This window comes from Nothobranchius furzeri, chromosome 15 (assembly GCF_043380555.1).
Source record: "Nothobranchius furzeri strain GRZ-AD chromosome 15, NfurGRZ-RIMD1, whole genome shotgun sequence".
Lineage (NCBI taxonomy): Eukaryota > Metazoa > Chordata > Actinopteri > Cyprinodontiformes > Nothobranchiidae > Nothobranchius > Nothobranchius furzeri.
Window position 1 is genome coordinate 54,950,940 of NC_091755.1, and position 21,182 is coordinate 54,972,121.

At 43.2% G+C, this 21,182-nt stretch overlaps 1 protein-coding gene across 3 annotated transcripts in view; it reads left to right on the forward strand.

Moving 5' to 3' along the window:
- The first annotated feature begins 1,206 nt into the window (after nt 1–1,206).
- adcy6a (adenylate cyclase 6a) overlaps nt 1,207–21,182 on the forward strand; it is a 97,432-nt gene continuing 77,456 nt past the window's right edge. For all 3 annotated transcript variants that reach the window (XM_054746100.2, XM_054746102.2, XM_015968377.3), the window contains exons 1-2: nt 1,207–1,344; nt 1,422–2,361. In XM_054746100.2, the coding sequence (XP_054602075.1) occupies nt 1,325–1,344; nt 1,422–2,361 (960 nt within the window). In that variant the 5' untranslated portion in view covers nt 1,207–1,324. The remainder of the gene's footprint in view (nt 1,345–1,421; nt 2,362–21,182) is intronic.

Consider the following 21,182-nt stretch of genomic DNA (forward strand, 5'->3'; position numbering starts at 1 on the left):
GCACACAAACATCCTAAATGTAAATAATCCATTTTATCATGTTGTCTTATAAGAACAACCAACAACAGACATAGTTATTTTTACTATCTGTGATGTTAACAGATCTTCTTTACTTTAGAGTTTTATCCACCCAACGTGCGATAAACAGCGCATGTGCCTTGCGTTGCACAAAGGTTAAACAAAACCACATGTCAACTATCTGGAAGTTTTCTAAACTATTCTTTTTTTAGACACTCACATTCTGTCACTCTGCATGGACATTACTGTCCGGATAGTGTCCAGTTGTCCAAGCCACCTTAATCTGTGTTTTGTACTTGCTGTTTATCATTGATTGTGATGATAAAACAGACCTGTCCCCTTCAGACCAGCTGACTCCAAAATGCTGCTTTGTGTTTTTATGCCAGATGGTGTATTTTATGGCTTTTATCCATCCATCCATCTTCTGAACCCACTTGTCGGGGGGGTGGGGGTGGGTGGGTGGGGGGGGGGGGGGGGGGGGGGCTGGTGCTCCAGCAGTCAATGGGCAATCAGGCGGGGTACACCCTGGACAGAGAGCCAGTCCATCGCAGGGCAACACAGAGTCACACAGGACAAACAATGATGCACACACACTCACACAATTTGGACAGACTAATTAACCCTAACAGTCATGTTTTTGGACTGTGGGAGGACGCCGGAGTACCCGGAGAGAACCCACGCATACACAGGGAGAACATGCAAACTCCATGCAGAAAGACCCCAGGCCGGGAAGCGAACCCAGGTCCTTCTTGCTGCAAGGCAACAGCTCTAACCACTGCGCCACTGTGTAGCCCGTCTTTCATCTTATGTTTACTTTTATTAGAATCAAAAAGAGCAAATCCTGACGAAACGTACCTACTATTTTTGGTTGAATCTTTCCACTTTACCCTGTTCTATTCGGTTTTAAGCAAATGTGTGTTTCATTTTATTCCAACAATCCTGAAATGGTTGATAGTGAGTCAGGAAGACCGTTAGCACAAACTAAAGGCTAAAGAGGACATTTACATTAGCATCACCTGATCGGAGATCTTTTCACCGTAAAACCTTCGTATGTGTTTGACTTTTTCTCCCAGATCCAGCAGAAGCCATGGAGATAGGCCCGGCAACTGAGACTCACATAAACCTTGGTGTCTGATCTTCAGCTGTGCCACAAACATCTGGAGTTCTGTCTGCCGTTTGGTCTGCGTTCACTCTCTCCCACCCTGCGGCCCCTGCAGCGTGGCCTCTACAACCCCCTCCTCTCCTCTTTATAATTTCATCCAAGGGGATAAATGAGTGAACCAGTTGTAAAGGAAAGGGCTGGAACATGTACCAGAACCCTGACAGGTAAGCCAGCGTCTCTGGGAGGAGGAAACAGTGTCACGTGAGTGTTTTGACGGTTATCTGTTTGTCTGATCTCACAGAATGTCCTGGTTCAGTGGTCTCCTAGTTGCTAGAGTGGATGACCGCAAGACTGCGTGGGGTGAACGCAATGGCAAGAAGTCCAAACGGAAGGGAGGCTCATCTCTCTGCAGCCCGCGTTACATGAGCTGTCTGCGGGACCCAGATGCTATGGAACCCCCTTCCGGAGCCCCCCTCCAGCAGCACCATCGTGGAGGGGTGGCCGGGATTGTGGGAGGCGGGGGAAACTTCGGTGTCCGCTGCGGGTGGCAGGAGGACCACTATGGCAAAAGGGGAGGGGCTTGCAGTGAAGGGGTGGGTCTGAAATCGGTCGACTTGGGCTTTGAGGATGGAGAGTTGAAGGGCAGGAAAGGTGGATGTAACGGAGGGAGTAGCGACATGAGCGACGAGGGTCCGAACGGCGCTGGAGGGGTGATGACGGCTGCGGACTGCTGGCTCAGGGTGGTGCGAGTGTTCCAGTCGAAGAAATTCCAATCCCGTAAACTGGAGCGCCTATACCAGCGTTACTTCTTTAGGCTGAACCAGAGCTCCTTGACAATGCTCATGGGGGTCCTTGTGATTGTGTGCGGCATCATGTTGACCTTCCACTGTGTCCATGCAGCTCCTCACGTGGCCTATTCTTCTGCCCTGTCGGTGGCAATGGCGCTCTTCATGGCTCTCATGGTGGTGTGCAACCGTAATGGCTTCCACCAGGACTACATGTGGATGGTCAGTTACTTGGTGATCGGCGTCTTGGTGTCGGTGCAGGTGTTTGGAGTGCTCATGGTGGCGCCTCGGAGCGCTTCAGAGGGAATCTGGTGGTCTGTGTTCTTTATCTACATCATCTACACCCTGCTGCCTGTTAGGATGAGGGCAGCGGTGCTGAGCGGAGCAGTGCTATCCATCATACACGTGGTCACAACCTGGCAGCTCAACCAGGAAGACAAGTTCCTCTGGAAACAGGTGAGAGAGGATCGTTGTTCTCATGTCAGAATGTTCTGTAACCTCATGCGTACCTCACCCGATCATTCAGAAGCTGATTGCTGAGGAACTACTCTGTCTGTACAAATGTCCACAAGCTCACCCACTGTCAACTTCCTGAACGCCCTTCCTTTGGAGAGGTAGAGTTTACAGACTTCAGGACTGATGAGCTAACGGCTAGTCGGAATGCAGTTAAACAATAGTGTACTATTGCTGCCTTAAAGGTGTGGCTCACTGAAAAATCTATAATGGGTCACACTGAGTTTTACATGCAGGCTGAGCATGAAAATAGTCTCCTACACCGATCTCCTGCATTAGCTTCTGATAGAAAATAGACAGCAAAATGCTCGGATTTGAAAAGCCGGACAGATCTACGCCACACTGTCACTTAACATTTATGGACTCACCCATCTTGACTTACGGGAAGGATGTTGTTGGTTTGGCATCCAGGAAACAGCAGAGAACGTCTCGACTAACAGAAGCTAACCGTTAGCATAAACAACTCCACCACACAGCAGAACTCATCCAGGCTTGTGTTATTTGTGGAGATACAACATCTACGTTGCAGAGCAACAGAGTTAGTGGTAGATTTGCCTCACTCTTATCCAATCCGATGCAAGATGTCCAATTATCAGGAAATGAGACTGAAAATCTGGCCGTCTGATTTACTTCCTGAAACAGGCACATAGAAATGTTGTTTCCCCAGAGAATAAGTTAGAAGGCATTCATCCCTACTACCACTGCAAATGTCCTGATTAAACAAGTTAACCACGTCTTTAAAATGGCTCTAGGGTGGCTCGTGTGAATATAATTTTATAAACATCAGATCATTGTAACTGAAAGCAGTCTAAAGATTTAATGACATAACATTCCATGAAATTTTGCAGCTTTGATCTTAAATGCACACACAAACTAGCCATTAGCCCATCAATCATGTCAGATGTAAACAGTTTCACAAAACAGGCTGTTCAGTAACATAATTATTTGTAAAATTTACAGAGAAAATACCTGGAAAATAACCAAAATTTCTTTTAAGATTCTTGTTTACAGTTTCATACAGTGAGCAAATTAAAAAGCCTCCAGTGCCAACAATACAGACAGCATATATACTGTATATATATTTAATCAACTAACCCAAATAATGGCTACTGTTAGTTATTGACGTTTTTGGGCTACAAAAATCGTAAAAGAAATCATAAAAATATTTCGTCTATTTATTCCCAGGCTTAGAGAGACCCCTGACTTCGGCCTAGTTGCTTTTTCTAACTAATACATCTTAGAGGCAGTAATCTATTGGCACACCCTTGCTAAACATCAAAATATTAAAATACTTTAAAATGAAACTCAATTCTAGCTCTAGAAAAACAGCAAATGTGTTTACATGTGGTTTTGGTGTTTTACTCACTTCCATTTCATTTGAATAAAAATATTTAAAAAAATTTAACAGGAAGAATTTCAAGAACTATCAAATTTTAAACATAAATAATGTGATTGTGTAACTGCTGTTGCTTTCTGGCTTGCTTTTTTGGGTTTTGACTATGTAGTTCTGCTGCAACTTTAACGTTGATGATAGAAAACAATGGAAAAATCCATTTAATTGTTGAGTTTTTCCTTTAGTAGAACATTCTTATTTAGCACGTTGTTGTGTTTTTTGTGAGGATAGAAAGACAAAAATGTCATCATGGTGTAAATGTGGTGTGTTCAAAGTCCCATTGAAAGGGTTCCTCTTTACATGTAGACCAACAACTCTCATTTCAAGTGGTGGTCCTCACCGCTTCACAAATCACTGCGTTGTTGCGTTGAAGCCCTGGCGTGGTTTTGTTGGTGGGATGGTAGCGTGTGGATGGGTGATGCAGCTCTGCTGAGACCTGTCACCATGTTTTAAGCTGCACGCTTGAATCGTCTGGACGCCGCTGCACAGTGTGCCATTTGTGCGTCATGCCAAGAACTGAGGGGCTCGCTGAAGGTCAGTGGGCTGAATGGACCGCTTCGACTAGACAGTGCTGTGTGTTTGTGTGACAATGGAAGAATACTATGAAATAAAGCTGTATCACTCAGATCTCTGTGCTCTTACACAAGAGACTATTTGTAGTTTTTCTCTAAGGGTGGGGTGGCCGAGGGGAGGCCAAAGAGGGGGGAGGGAAGAGGGTTGTTGTGGCTGTTTGCCTCCTGTACCGTGCTCGATGTTTTACAGCTGTTATCTCCTTGGGGACGACTGATGTGAAACATAACAGGAGGGCCGTTAGGTGGAAACAATGGGGGATTATCACATTAATGATCCCTGATTGTGTCAGGTACACATTCCTTTAGATTTCCTCCTGGTCCTGGAATTTAAACGGTTCCTGTCCGGAGTCCGGAACCAAAAACAAACAGTTTCAACTGAACCCTAGGTAAAGGCCTCCATCTGGGATTCATGGGAACTCTGTGGTTACAATGGGCAGTGATATACCGCGGTGTTATTCATCACAGACGTTAGGTGAATGAGTGCCATGAGACAAGTCCAGTCCAGTGAAGCGGCATATCTCTGAGCTCATCGTGTGGTGTCATCAATCACTGCTTGGTGGATTAGTGCCAGCATTTCCTCTTTCTCATACAACTCATTAAAGGGATGGTTCACATTTTGCTAGTGGGTTTCTGTGGAAACACCTAATATCTCACCTGTTAGACATGAAGGACCAAACGGTTTAACTGTATGACTTAGCGGAAGCCATTCAACAGGTGAGACGATGTTTGTTCAGTTTTCCAGAAGCCCACTTCACAAGGCCATGTTCCCTTAAAGAGACAGTGTGTAGTTTCTACCATTAATCTCTGGAATTATCCATCGAAACGTGGTTGAAAATGAAATGAACGATGCCCTGTTATTGGCAGCTTTGTGACATATAACCATAAAAATCTGGTCTAAAATACATGGGAGCAGGTTAAAGTCTCTGGGTGTCGCCATGTTTCTTTCTACGGGAGCCCGTGAGGACAAAATGCATTTACTGATTTTAACTAACAGTTACAAATTTTTCTCCATTCATAAACGTTGTTTGACACACTCACCTCTTCACTCGTTGCCAGTGATGAAATGGAGTCTGATGGACTTGTCTACATTTGTTCTGTGTGTAACTTCATAATCCATGACTTAGTTCTGGCAAGTAAAAAAAAAAAAATTGGTGATTACCTTGAAACGAACATGTTTCAGCTTAGCCTTGCCAGCCATGGCAGCGCATCCTTATGGAGAGCAAAGGGCCTGCTTCAAACAACCCCACCCCCTGAGAATTCTAAATGAGCCAATCAGCGATGAGCAGCGTACGTCACACACCGCGACGCTTAGTTTCTCATAAACAATGAAGATAGCGTCTGATGTGGGGTTCACTCACTGCGGCTCTTTCCTTTGTTCTAAATGACTTGGACGTGTCTTTAGAACCACGACAAGAAGAAACGCTAAAAGCCTTTCTTCTAATGAAAGATGTTTGCGTCGTCACCAGAAGCCATCTTTGAGTACAGCTAAATAACCACAGCTTCATGCGATACAGTCATCATTCCCACCTTTTTTCTGATTGGTTATTTTTGAGCTGGCTAGACCACTCATAGCGCTCTCTGCCTCTGAGTATCCAGACTCGTCCTCTGTGTAGAATAGACAGAGGGCGAGTCTGGCAGGCCAGGCTAGCTACTCTAGCCCTCATCAGAACCCGCTGGTGTTGCGTCACTTCCTTTTATCCGTAGGCAGCAGAGGACGATGTCACCCTCTACTGCCTGCACCCTCGTTGCTGATGACACTGTCCCATGCATGATCCAGTGTGTAAACTCATGGTTTTGTGTCCACATCTCCTTATTTCTATCGCTTCTTTGATCCGGTTGCTCCTATGTTTTATTACAGTGTTTGCATGGGATTTCGTGTATGACTCCACATTTTTTATCTGCTGATATCTTGTCTTTTGGGTGTACTAATCTTTTTCTGACTGTCATGGGTGATTTTGTAGGTTTTGTTGATATTATGTTTTTTCATTGTTTTTGTTATTTTTTCCATTATACCTTTGATATATGGAAGTGCTATTGCTGGTTTTGGTTCTGGTCTTTCTGTGTTCCTGGTTCTTCTTGTTGGTTTGTTTTTTCTTTTCCATTGTTGTTTGTAGTTTTCCTTATTTTATTGCTCATGTTGGGTATCTGCAGGTTTTTAATGCACTTTGTTTGTGTTGGTACTCTAGTTCAGTGTTTACCAACCCTGGTCCTCAAGGCACACTGTCCTGCATGTTTTCCATGTTGTCCTTTTAAACACCAGTGTTTCCCTGCTGCCACACACCTGACTTAAATGAATGAGTGATTGACAGATATCTGCAGCACTTGATGTCCTCCTGAGGAGCCAATGTCAGTCAGGTGTGCTGCAGCAGAGACATGGAAAACATGCAGGTCAGTCGCCTGACGACCAGGGTTGGGGAACATTGGTCTAGGGAATAAAAATAATATCATCAACAACAACAACAACAACAACAACAACAACAATAATAATAATAACTAAATAATAATATAATTATTAATACTAAATTTGAGTAAGAAATCCATGAACTACATTCATTTTTAGTATTTATGTCTGTTTAAACTTTTCAGTGTGAAATGTATTTTTTTAATTAATTTTTAATACATATTTTCCAAATGTATGTTTATTTAATCTTCACTCCCAATCACTAAAAGTTACACCTGACAGTTTTTCCTGTATTTTTTTGTTTACATGTTTTTGAGATTACACTTTAATCTGAAAACGCTGGGCATAAAATACCAAAAGTTCCTGTTAGAATTTTTAATCTACTGCACAGAAAATGAACTTTAGCAGGTATGAATAGGACCTTAGTTTACTTTGGCTCTTTTACTAAATATCATGATCTCCAGTCATTTAACAGATCCTAGAGTCAAATAATCACAGGGATCATGTTACAAAATGCAGAAGGGGATTACAGAGCGCTCATGCATGACAATGGGCATTAGTGTGTTTATTCTGATATGGACTGCCTGTGTTTTCATCAGGCCCACCAGCTGATTCACTCATGCAGGACCATCTGAGGCTTTTTGGTCACATCTTGAAGCTGTCTGGTGTGTGGAGTTCTTCGTGTGTGACTCTTTATGGCATTTAATCCCACCCTTCCTTCCTAAACACATGGATGTTTTCCTAAGCTGTATAACGTCTGGTGTTTGATGGCATGTGTGTTTTAACAGCTGCAGCACAAGCGAGTGCTTTTATTGTGCAGTTTTACTCACACTCACTTTATAAAATGCTCCATAAAGCAGCTTGAACCACCTTGATGTTCAGGGATGATTAAAATTCACTGGTTTTCTGAGGGTAACATGTAAGCTCCTCTTATCTGATAATCCTTGTGTTCCATCATCATGCCTGTGATGCTCAGCTGAAATCAATTAGCCACAACACACACACACACACACACACACACACACACGCACGCACGCACGCACGTATGCACGCACGCACACACACACACACTTTCATGCTTTGTTTCGGTTGACGCCTTCCCTCCTCGTTGGGTGTTTGTCAGAACCGCTGCTGTTTGTTATTCTTTGGGAAGTTACATCACAGAACAACAATCCTTCCACGTCGTGTGGGTGTCCATTTGGATTTGTGCACACAGACGTGCTGTACGTGCAGCAAACAGCACCAGAAGCACTTAAACCACCTAAAGTTGCACACTGGTCGCGGCCGATAAGCTCATCAATTATTTGGATTTTGCCCCCTTTCTTTAACCCCAGGGCTATTTGCTTTGCTGCTGCCTGTCAATGCTTTGTTAACACCAAGACTGTGAGGGGTCAAAGTCCGGTTCCTAAAAATACCAAGCCATCAGTGTCTCTGCACACTGTTGCGTCACAGGGAGCAGTCTTATCAGAGCCTGCGTCAGAGCAACAGGCAGGTTAGTCCACCCCCCTTTCTCTGGGCACACACACACACACACACACACACACACACACACACACACACGCACGCACGCACGCACGCACGCACGCACGCACACACACACATGCGCGCACACACACACATTCATGTGCCCACATCTTTTAAAGTTATGAGTAATAGATGTTTGAGGTTTGAAACTAAGATCTTCTCTTTTCTCCATGGAGACTTGGATCTCTGTGGAGGAAGTGTCAGCCTGACCATCACCTGTACGAAGCTGTTGCTGTAGAACAGAACGCGTGAGAGAAAGGACGAGGCAGCAAAGTGGAGGGATGGGACAAGAATCTGATATTCTCCCCACGCACTCCTTCCACAGCCTCCGTAATAAATTATTTGTGTGCTTAACTCGGCTGCAGCATTTTAACAAGGCATGCCTGTCACGTGCACGCTATGCTCACAAGCAGCGAGATCACGGAAAACAACAAGTTCACACCAAAATCAAGTGATTTACTTTTATTTACTTTTATTTCCTTGTGTCAATTTAATCTTTTTAAATGTTTATTAAAGCTACACACACATACGCATGCATACTCGGTGTCGGCTGATGGTGGTACAGGAGTTTAGTGCTCACCCCGTAATCGGAAGGTTGCAGGTTCAAGCCCCGCTCAGTTTGTCGCTGTCGTTGTGTTCTTGGGCAAGACACTTAACCCCCCTTGCCTGCTGCTGGTGGTTGGAGGGGCAGGTGGTGCCAGTTCTTGGCAGTCTCGCCTCTGTCAGTGCACCTCAGGGCAGCTGTGGCTACTTCGTAGCTCATCCCGAGCAGTGTGTGAATGCCTGATTGTGTTGTAAAGCACCTTGGAGGGTTTTGGGACTCTAGAATGTGCTATATCAATTACAGGCCATTTACACACACACACACACACACACACACACACACACACACACACACACACACACACATGACATCATGTGGACCAATCAGAACTCTGGGACAGCAGTTATTGGTTTAGCATCACTTCTGAGACAGATGGGGAACAAACAGCATGTCTGAGAGTCTCTGCTGGTGCTCATGTTGAGTTGGTCCAGCTGTTGCCATGGAAACAGCAAAAGCCTGAACAGCCAAGACCTAGTTTATTGACAGATGACATAAACATTATGATTTATAATAGTAATAATAATAATTAGCACTGCTTGGCTGTTTGGATAGATTTCTTTGCTCCCCCCCCCCCCCCCCCCCCCCCCCCCCCGCATAGATGGTCATAATCCTCTCACAGAGCTTCTATGTAGTGGCTGCTGTCCCTCAGGGGTTTCATGTGTTTCAGATTAAAAATTAAAATAATAACCTAAACAGTATGGCCCATCCATACATTTTTGGCCACTTATCCGGGGTCGGTCACAGAGGCAGTAGTAGGCGTCCAGGAGGCATCCTAACTAGATGCCCGAGCCACCTCAAATGGCTCCTCTCGATGTGGAGGAGTAGCGGATCTACTCCAAGCCCCTCTCAGATGACTGAGCTTCTCACCCTATCTCTAAGGGAGAGCCCAGACACCCTGCGAAGAAAACTCTTTTTGGCCACTTGTGTCTACAGTCTCATTCTTTCGGTCACTACCCAAAGCTCGTGACCATAGATGAGGGTAGGAATGTAGATTGACTGGTAAATTGAGAGCTTCGCCTTCTGGCTCGGCACTCTCTTCACCACGACAGACCAGTACAACACCCGCATCACTGCAGACTTTTTCAATTCAAATCAATTCAGTTTATTTATATATCGCCAAATCGTGACAAGAGTCGTCTCAAGGCACTTCACATAGTAAACATTCCAAAACAGGTCAGTTCATTAAGCCAATCAGTAAAAAGTTCCCTATATAAGGAACCCAGCAAATTGCATCAAGTCACTGAATGGTATCAGTGGCTTTACAGCAATCCTAATACTAAGCAAGCATGTAGCGACAGTGGAGAGGAAAACTCCTTTTTAACAGGAAGAGACCTCCGGAGGATCCTGGCTCAATATAAGCATCCATCCAGCACGACTCACTGCAGATGGAGAACACACACACACACACACACACACACACACACACACACACACACACACACACACACACACACACACACACACACACACACACACACACACACACACACACACAACATATGTACCAAGTAGTGTGTCTATGGTTACATTGTGATTTCTTAGTAAATATTCTACTTGGTGAGAGATAAACTTTATATTATTCAACCTAGTGAATCTACAATTAAACGGGTAAACTAGTAGTAGCACGTTCAATGTCAAAGAAAGTAAAATGCTGTTATCAGGAGAGGGAGAATGTTTAAGTGCACTGCAGACGCAGCACCAATTCGCCTGTCGACGTCACGCTCCATCTTTTCCTCACCTGTGAAGAAGACCCCAAGATACACAAATATTTTCATGCAATATTGCATGAAAATGACTATATTTCTGTAAGTCATCAAGCTTTATATTTCTGTAAGTCATCAAGCTTTACTAATTCTGTTGCTGTTTGAATGAAACGAGCTTTGGCACCTTCACTGCCAGAAAGCTTTGTCACACTCTCCCCACAGAAGTCACACCCGCACGTTTGCCAGCACAAATGTGTGGCGTGTAGTTTTGTCAGTGCTGGGACCCCCAGCTCATCCCCCATCCTCGCTAACAGAAACAGGATTGAGGAAGGAGGGTCAACGTGATCGGGTTAACCGTCTGTACATCACAGGAGAGACTGAACGTGACTCAGCTGTACATTAGTTATGTAATGCGTAGTAAGGCTTCATGTTTCACGATTGAAACCCAGGAGAAGATGCCTGTGTGATCTAAGGAATTCCTTTAAATTATATTTAATGCATAAAATCAGCAGTAAAACTTTTTTTTCCAGAAAACAGATTTATTTATTTATTTGGTTGGGACAGTGCATGTTAATGAACATACATGAATAAAAAAACATGAATGTAAACACACCAGATTATAGCCGAGGGCTAATTTTCATCTCTAGTCCCAAAGATGTCCTGTTGTAAGCTTTTTAGGTGTCATCTTTTGGATATTTTCCTTATTTCTTACTTTTATTTCATTTAGAGACACAATCTGAGTCAGAATGCATCTGTGCATGTTGATGGCCAAGTGCAGAACTTGGTTAGGCTTTTACTCAAACATAAAATTACAAATAAAATCATTATGTGCTGCTGGGGTGAAAACCGTTTTAGATGAATTCTTGCTCTTTAATCCTCTAAGGCTGTGTATAGAAATGTGAGATCTCTGAGGCTGGACATCACAGGAAAAAATAAAACACCATAAAGGTTTGTTCAGGAAGAATGTTGTATTTTAAATTAGCACCATTAGTGGATACATCATTATTTTTACACCATCTGAGAAGCTAAATGTCCAATTTTGGAGCTGTAGAGATTCATGTTAGCTGGATTCTTGTAAAACCACCTTACATACCTCTCTTTGGCCTGATCAAGATTTTTTTTTACTGGTTTTGAGGAAAAGGGTTGAAGGGAGACACCATCTTTAGTTTTAGTGATTTAGGAAATCCATTATGGATTTTACCAATCAGAAGATGTGTTGCATCTTGTGATTTATCTTCTCAGACGTGTATTCTAAAGTTCTGATTCGTTTGTATCATGCATATTCACATTTAAAACAGATAAACAATAATCCCTGCAGAATAGGCCAAATTAAAAACCTCTCATCTGGATTATAAAGACAAACCTTAAACAATATTTACATTTAACTAAGTTAGACTAGTTGTTGTTTCATCGTCCCCAAAGACTCTGCTTCATGCCAGTCACCGGGATGACAGAATTAGAAATAAATATTAGCTTTTATTATTTATGCTGAGAAACTTTGTTCCGCTGTTTTACACAGATTTGATCTGATTTGTGAAAAAGTTTCAGCTGCTTTTGTGTTTGCTAAAGGCTGAAGCGGCCATCTTGAATCAACCTAATCAGCTGTAGATGCGTCTAAAGAAGACACGATGGCAAAGGAAGGGCTTCAAACGAGCAGAAACTGACTTATTTGTTCAAGGCTCTTCTTCTGTGGCACTTGAAGTTTTCTGGTGCTCTGGTCCAAACTGGTGATGAGGAGACCACCAGTAAAAAAAACAGCTGTAAGAAGGTGGAGCTTCACTATTTATCTGTGTTTGTGGTTCTGGTCTGCTCAGATATGGGCACTGCAAGGTGTGTGTAGACATGACGCCCAGGCTGAGTACACAAACAAATCAGCTGCCTGGCATCTCACACACACACACCCTCCACTACAAAAGCACAAACTGGTTGTGTCTCACAGTAGGACGATGCAGGAAAAAATGATTATGGGAATAAATAAGCAACAATCTCATGGAGAGATCAGGACAAACCAAAAGAGGAGTGTAATGTTGTGTCATTGTGTTTGAGATGCTACAGTGTGTTTGACTGAGCCTGATCCGACACAGATGTTCCAGATGCTCCCATGAGGCCGATGAGCTCTGACTTGAACTCTAACTGGCCCCGGATCGACAAAAATATCCTATCAGTCATTACTCCCTCTGGACAAAGGTTTTAGAGATTCTTCTGACCCATCAGATTCTATTTCACTGTGCTGAAGTGATCAACAGTTTGTTGGTGACAGAATTAGTTGAGTGGTTACCAGCCATGATTGCTGAAATGGAGCTGGCCCCCATTTCGGCTTTAAAACAATTTGTGTTTGTACCTCTAATACCATAAACACACACGGGGCCAAAGGGCTAAGATTGGATTTTGTTTGCTCTCTGGGATTTTTTCAGTTGTTTGCATTTGTGACTAGATTATTTCTTACCCAAGAGAGACACTCAGTGGTCCATTAGTACTCGGTATCCACTTGTATCAGCAAATGCTCAACCGTAATATGCTGTCAGGAAAAAATAGTGAAAAATAAAGTTTAATTTCCTCACTGATTGGAATTTTTGTTTATTTTTGTTGCTTATAACCAAAATGTCTGACAGTGTTATGTTGAGAAATCAAACAAACAAACTCTCAGTACTGCAAGATCTGTCAGCACTCAAATTAGTGACCAACCATTTTGGCTAGTGTTGGTAATAGCTATAGCGGCCGCTTTCAATCAGGTTACCTGAATAAGATTGATCTCGTGGTTGGTAGATACACCACAGCTAAACACACACGGGAAAACAACATTTCCTGCTTTAATGGTGACAAGCAGCTGATGATTAAATCACTTTAACCACACTGTTGCTTTCACCTCGCTCTCTGGAACATCACAAGAATCTAATACCAACAAGCTCTGACAACATGAACAACCCAGACGTGGACATTTATCTAGTTTGTTGTGTTTTAGTTCCCTTTCCCGTTGTCATGTCACCAAGAGATGATTAATACAGAGCAAGTTGGTTAAGAGCGTTTGATGTAAAGAAGTGGACCTCAGCATCCATCCTGGCTGGAGGGGTGGGGGTGGGGGTGGGGTCTGAGTGCCTTTGGAGGAAGACTGAGGAATGTGGGTGAGAGTTGCTAAGTGAAAGCTGTGCCGCCATCTGATAATTCACAGCCTCCGTGGGTGTGAGTGTCGGGCCAACACCAAGCAGAACCTTTTTTTCACAAGACGGAGAAAGAAGCTCGTGCAAATAAAGAGGCAGAGGGAGCGATGCTTCAGCAGAATCAGTATAATAAAGTCATCATGGTGATCACAGCAGTGTGCTCTCTGCTGAAAAGCCCGTGGCGACTCCTAGATTTAATTATTTATTTGTAAAATAAGAAGAAGACAACATGCTAATACAAAAATCACAAACAGACACCAGAATGTGTCGGCTGAAGTCTAACTTTTGTATGCCTACTCTACTTACGCAGTCAAATTTCTGCCAAAAAAAATAAAATTATAATAGTAAACACCAAAATAATCCAGCAAATAATTAAACTGTCACTATACTTAACAGGTAAATAATGTTAATATCCATCCATCCATCCATCCAACCATTTTCATCCACTTATCCGGAGTCGGGTCGCGGTGGCAGTGGCCTAAGGCGAGAGGCCCAGACTTCCCTCTCCCCAGCCACTTGGGCCAGCTCCTCTGGGGGAATCCCAAGGCGTTCACTGGCCAGGTAAGAGACATAGTCCCTCCACCGTGTCCTGGGTCTACCTTTAGGTCTCCTCCCGGTTGGACGTGCCCGGAAAACCTCACCAGGGAGGCATCCTGACCAGATGCCCGAACCACCTCAACTGGCTCCTCTCGATGTGGAGGAGCAGCGGGTCTACTCCGAGCCTCTCCCGAATAACCGAGCTTCTCACCCTATCTCTAAGGGAGAGCCCAGCCATTCTTCGGAGAAAACTCATTTCGGCCGCTTAGCGATCTCGTTCTTTTGGTCACTACCCAAAGCTCATGACCATAGGTGAGGGTAGGCATGTAGATCGACCGGTAAATTGAGAGCTTCGCCTTCTGACTCAGCTCTCTTTTCACCACGACAGACCGGTACAACGCCCGCATCACTGCAGATGTAGCACCAATCCGCCTATCGATCTCATGCTCCAGTTTTCCCTCACTCGTGAACAAGACCCAGAGATACTTAAACTCCTCCACTTGGGGCAGGACCTCATCCCTGACCTGGATAAGGCATTCTACCCTTTTCCAAATCAAGACCATGGTCTCAGATTTAGAGGAGCTGATTGTCATCCCAGCTGCTTCACACTCGGCTGTGAACCACTCCAGCGAAAGCTGAAGATCATGTTCTGATGAAGCCAACAGGACCACATCATCTGCAAAAAGCAGAGACCTGATCCTCAGGCCACCAAAACGGATGCCCTTCACACCTTGGCTGCACCTAGAAATCCTGTCCATAAAGGTTATGAACAGAACAGGTGACAAAGGGCAGCCTTGGCGGAGTCCAACTCTAACTGGGAACGAGTCCCACTTACTGCCGGCAATGCGGACCAAGCTCTGACACTGGTCATACAGGGATCTAACAGCCCGTATCAGAGGGCCTGGTACCCCATACTCCCAGAGTACCCCCCACAGGGCCCCCCAAGGGACGCGGTCAAACGCCTTCTCCAAATCCACAAAACACATGTAGACTGGTTGGGCAAATTCCCACGCACCCTCCAGGGTATAGAGCTGGATCAGTGTTCCAAGGCCAGGACGAAAACCACATTTCTCCTCCTGAATCTGAGGTTCAACAATCCGACGGACCCTCCTCTCCAGATCCCCTGGATAGACCTTACCAGGAAGGCTCAGGAGTGTGATCCCCCTGTAGTTGGAACACACCCTGCGGTCCCCCTTTTTAAATAAGGGGACCACCACCCCAGTCTGCCAGTCCAGTGGGACTGCCCCCGATGTCCACGCGATATTGCAGAGCCGCGTCAGTCAACACAGCCCCACAACATCCAGAGCTTTAAGGAACTCTGGGCAGATCACATCCACCCCTGGAGCCTTGCCACAGAAGAGCTTTTTAACCACCTCAGTGACCTCAGCACCAGAGATTTAAGAGGCCAACCCAAAGTCCCCAGACTCTGCCTCCTCACTGGAAGACGTTTCGGTGGGATTGAGGAGGTCTTCAAAGTATTCTGCCCACCAATCCACAACATCCTGAGTAGAGGTCAGCAGCACACCGTCCCCACTATAGATAGTGTTGGTAACACACTGCTTCACCCCCCCCCCCCCCCCCCCCCCAGGTGCCGGATGGTGGACCAGAAACTCCTCGAAGCCGTGTGGAAGTCTTGCTCCATGGTCTCATCGAACTCCTCCCATGCCTGGGTTTTAGCCTTGGCGACCACCCGAGCCGCGTTCCGCTTGGACTGCCAGTACCCGTCAGCTGCCTCTGGAGTCCCACAGGCCAAAAAGACCTGATAAGGCTCTTTCTTCAGCTTGACAGCCTCCCTAACCGCCGGTGTCCACCAGTGGGTTCGGGGGTTGCCACCACGACAGGCACCGACAATCCTGCGACCACAGCTCCGGTCGGCCGCCTCAATAATGGAGGCACGGAACAGGGTCCATTCAGACTCAATGTCCCCCGCCTCCCCCGGAATATTTTGGAAGTTCTGTCGGAGGTGGGAATTGAAGCTCCTTCTGACAGAAGACTCTGCCAGACGTTCCCAGCAGACCCTCGCAATACATTTGGGCCTGCCTGGTCTGACCGGCATCCTTCCGACCATATGAGCCAACTCACCACCAGTCTGTCAGTTGACAGCTCCGCCCCTCTCTTCATCCGAGTGTTCAAGACATGCGGCCGAAGGTCAGACGAAACAACAATAAAGTCGATCATCGTGCTGCAGCCTAAGGCGTCCTTGTGTCAAGAGCACATATGGACACCTTTATGTCTGAACATGGTGTTCATTATGGACAATCCATGACTGGCACAGAAGTCCAATAACAAAACACCACTTGAATTCAGATCAGGGGGGCCGTTCCTCCCAACCACACCTCTCCAGGTCTCATTGTCATTGCCCACGTGAGCGTTAAGTCCCCCAGCAGAACGAGGGAGTCACTGGAAGGAGCGCTTTCCAGCACCCCCTCCAAGGTCTCCAAAAAGGGTGGGTAGTCTGAACTGTAGTGTGGTGCATAAGCACAGACCACAGTCATAACCCGCCCCCCACACTTAGGCGGAAGGAGGCTACCCTCTCATTGAGGGTACCCTCACGTTGAGTAAACCCCAACGTTCAGGCACCAAGATGGGGGCCAACTAGTATGCCCACCCCTGCTCAGCGCCTCTCAGTGGGAGCAACTCCAGAGTGGTAGAAAGTCCAACCCCTCTCTAGGAAACTGGTTCCAGAGCCAGAGCCATGCGTTGAGGTGAATCCGACTATATCTAGTCGGAACCTCTCAACCTCACACACCAACTCAGGCTCCTTCCCCACCAGAGTGGTGACATTCCATGTGCCAAGAACCAGCGTCTGTAGCTGAGGATCAGACCGCCAAGGTCCCCGCCCTCGACTACCACCCGTCACACACTGCACCCGACCCCTTTGGCCCCTCCCATGAGTGGTGAGCCCATGGGAAGAGGGACCTACGTTTCCTCTTCGGGCATTGCCCGGCCGGGCTCCATGGGTGAAAGCCCGGCCAGGCTCCATGGGTAAAAGCCCGGCCACCAGGCACTCGCCAACGTGCCCCACCTCCAGGCCTGGCTCCAGAGGGGGGTCCCGGTGACGCACGTCCAGGCCATGGAACTTGGTTTCCATTTATCTAATTCATCATAAGAGGTCTTCGGGCTATTAATATCTCTCTCGTCTCGTCTCGTCTTCCTCCGCTTATCCGGGTCCGGGTCGCGGGGGCAGCATCCCAACTAGGGAGCTCCAGGCCGTCCTCTCCCCGGCCTTGTCCACCAGCTCCTCCGGCAGGACCCCAAGGCGTTCCCGGACCAGATTGGAGATGTAACTTCTCCAACGTGTCCTGGGTCGACCCGGGGGCCTTCTGCCGGCAGGGCTATTAATATATAAAGGCATTTCCCCCAAACATTAATCCATACCTGTGTATAAACACAACAGAAATACACTGAATCACATACATGGTTGTAGCTTCACGTTCACATCACGCACATTTACATACATTTACATAATTTACATTTGTATATATAATTTAAATGTATATATATATATGTATATGTATATATATATATATATATATATATATATATATATATATATATATATATATATATATATATATATATATATATATATATATATACATTTAAATGATTGAAATGTGGTACATGGCCTCATTTCAATATCCAAGGTATCACATGGGTTTACCTACCCTAACTTCTACTGAACAACTCTGGCTCCTTGTGTTTGTTCTAACTTTCAGTTGAGGCTGAACGATGAATTTCATATGCAATTATATTGCAATGTAACAGAATGAGATTTTCCAATTGCAAAGGCTGGAATTTGACTGGTTGCAAGATCTGGGAAAGTCATGTGACTGGCGAGCACCTCAAACAAGGCTGGGAGAGAAGAAAACACTGTGATTTAACCTGTTATGAAATAGTCTCAGGCTCAACAGCATCCATGCTGCACAACGTTTGGTACAAGAGAAGAATAGAACATCTGTTGTGTGGATTTATTTTGGCTATAAAAAAGATGCTGCATAACGTCAGGTTTTGCACAGAACCTGCCTTGCTTCTGTTGCTTCCTCACAAGGTAACACTGTGAACCTACAAAAACATTACACCACCATATGAGAGTTGTATGGCTAAATAAGAATAATTTATGTATAATTAACATGTTATTGTTTGAAATAATGCATTTGTTTATTTTTAATTTTATTTGATTGTGTTCGATGAAAAACACGAAAACAGGCCTTTGAAAAAAAATTTGCGAAGTAAACCACAATTTTTCCCCCTAAATTGTTCAGCCCTAATTTCAGACTGAAATTGCAAAAAAGCTGGTTAATTACAGAAATAAATAATAATCATGTTGATTTAGGTTGTGTTGTATGATAATATCATGTGCTAGATTACCAATATTTGAAATATTTATTTTAAAAAATCACAAATTTAAAGTTGACAGGTCTGGACCAAAATACTGCCGAAATTCAGCAGGAAGTTTATTCTTGCACTAAAGGGCTCAAAAAAGAAGAATATATATATATATATATATATATATATATATATATATATATATATATATATATATATATATATATAGAGAGAGAGAGAGAGAGAGAGAGAGAGAGAGAGAGAGAGAGAGAGAGAGATAGATATATATATGTATAAACCCTAATATTTATTGATTTAATTTATTCACTCATGTTTTTGGTGGTCCTCCATTTCACATGAGAGTTAAGAAACAGTCCTTTTTTTGTAAAATTATAGTGTTTCACAAATAAACTTAATAAGTTTTCCTGCTTTAAAAACACTGTTTAAATTAAATTTTGTCATATTAACTCTGAAACATTGTTTTCCTAAAATTTCAGTCATGTTTATTTATCAGTAATCCTTCGGTTTAATTTTAAATGTGTAATTGTCGGAAAGCTGCGCTGGACCTCTTCGCCTCAGCTCTCTGTAATTCAGCCTGAGACGGCGGCCGCAGCACAGGACCAGAATGTTTGTAAACAACTTTGTGAAAACTTAAAAACGTAATTGTAGGAGAAAAAGACAGACTTTTTAGTTGATATTCGGAAACAAACAAATTCTGCTACCTTCCGTATTTATGATGCATGAAATCTCAAAGCTCTTGTGAGTTCAGTCTTCAGAAAGAGCAGATGTGCACATCATCTGGAAGTCAGGACAAATATAAGTGGCTTGTGGAATATGTCACATAATATTTGTTGTGTTTTTATGATTGCTCGAAGCCTAAGTCATAAATGGAACCTCTACTTAAATTAACTGTGTTGTTCTAGTTTGTGATTGTGCACCTAAACATGAAACTGGCTCAGTCCCATCCTGCTGTAGTTCCTGCAGATGCTATTTGGGAAAATCTTGCCTCTTTATTCCCTTTGATGAGCAGCTTTCTGTTTAGCTTGACATGTTTAATTTAGGAACTTATTTAATAAAAGCAGAATTTGAGAAAATGAAGCTATCCACAGAACCAAACAAATTCTCAACAAAACTTTATTGGCTGTCGTTGGCAGCAAATTACATTCTGATGCTCTACATATGTTTCTGTTTCCCAGGAAACAGCTGAACATCTCTTTTGTCCAAAGTCTGCCACGCCACTCTCCTCTCTTTTAAAGAACATGCCTGCTCTGAAAAAGGGCCAGCTGGCCTTAAAAGTCAATGTTTATAGACTCACTGTCAGGACCACAGACCTCTGGCTAAAATTAAACATCTGCTGTGTAAAATCCATCATAAGTGAAAGATTTATTGTTGGAATATTCCAAAAGGTCCTTGTGATCCTCACCTGTGTGCACAGATTTAGGAATTCAGCTTTAGAAAGTTAGAGACACGTTGGAGTTGCACCTTCACAATGAGAGGCTCTGGAACATGAGATCTTAGAAACTTCTAACAGGAGTGACTATATATATACTGTATATATATATATATTATACACACACACACACACACGCAGAAACATACATACGCTCAAATTTAAAGTTGAAAAATGGTAATTGTAGCTAGGCTATTGATCAAGTAATTGCAATAAATCACAATTAATGTCAGAAAATTGTGCAATTATTAGTTATTTTTTAAATCAATTGACATACATACATACATACATACATATACATATATATATGAAATATATATATATATATATATATATATATATATATATATATGAAAAAATTAACTAATAATTGCACAATTTTCTATCATTAATTGTGATTAATTGCAATTACTTGATCAATAGCCTAGCTACAATTACCATTTTTCAACTATAAATTTGAGCATACGTATGTTTCTGTATATATATATTATACACACACACACACACACACACACACACGCAGAAACATACATACGCTCAAATTTAAAGTTGAAAAATGGTAATTGTAGCTAGGCTATTGATCAAGTAATTGCAATAAATCACAATTAATGTCAGAAAATTGTGCAATTATTAGTTATTTTTTAAATCAATTGACATACATACATACATACATACATATACATATATATATGAAATATATATATATATATATATATGAAAAAATTAACTAATAATTGCACAATTTTCTATGATTAATTGTGATTAATTGCAATTACTTGATCAATAGCCTAGCTACAATTACCATTTTTCAACTATAAATTTGAGCATACGTATGTTTCTGTATATATATATATATATATATATATATATATATATATATATATATATATATATATATATATATATATATATATATATCAAAGTCATTTATTTTTATTGTCATTTCTACCACATGTACAGGACATACAGAGAAACGAAATTGAGTTTCAGCACACACAATTCAAAGAATTTGTGACTGCGGTCATTCGCAACATGAGTTGCATTATATATATATATATATATATATATATATATATATATATATATATATATG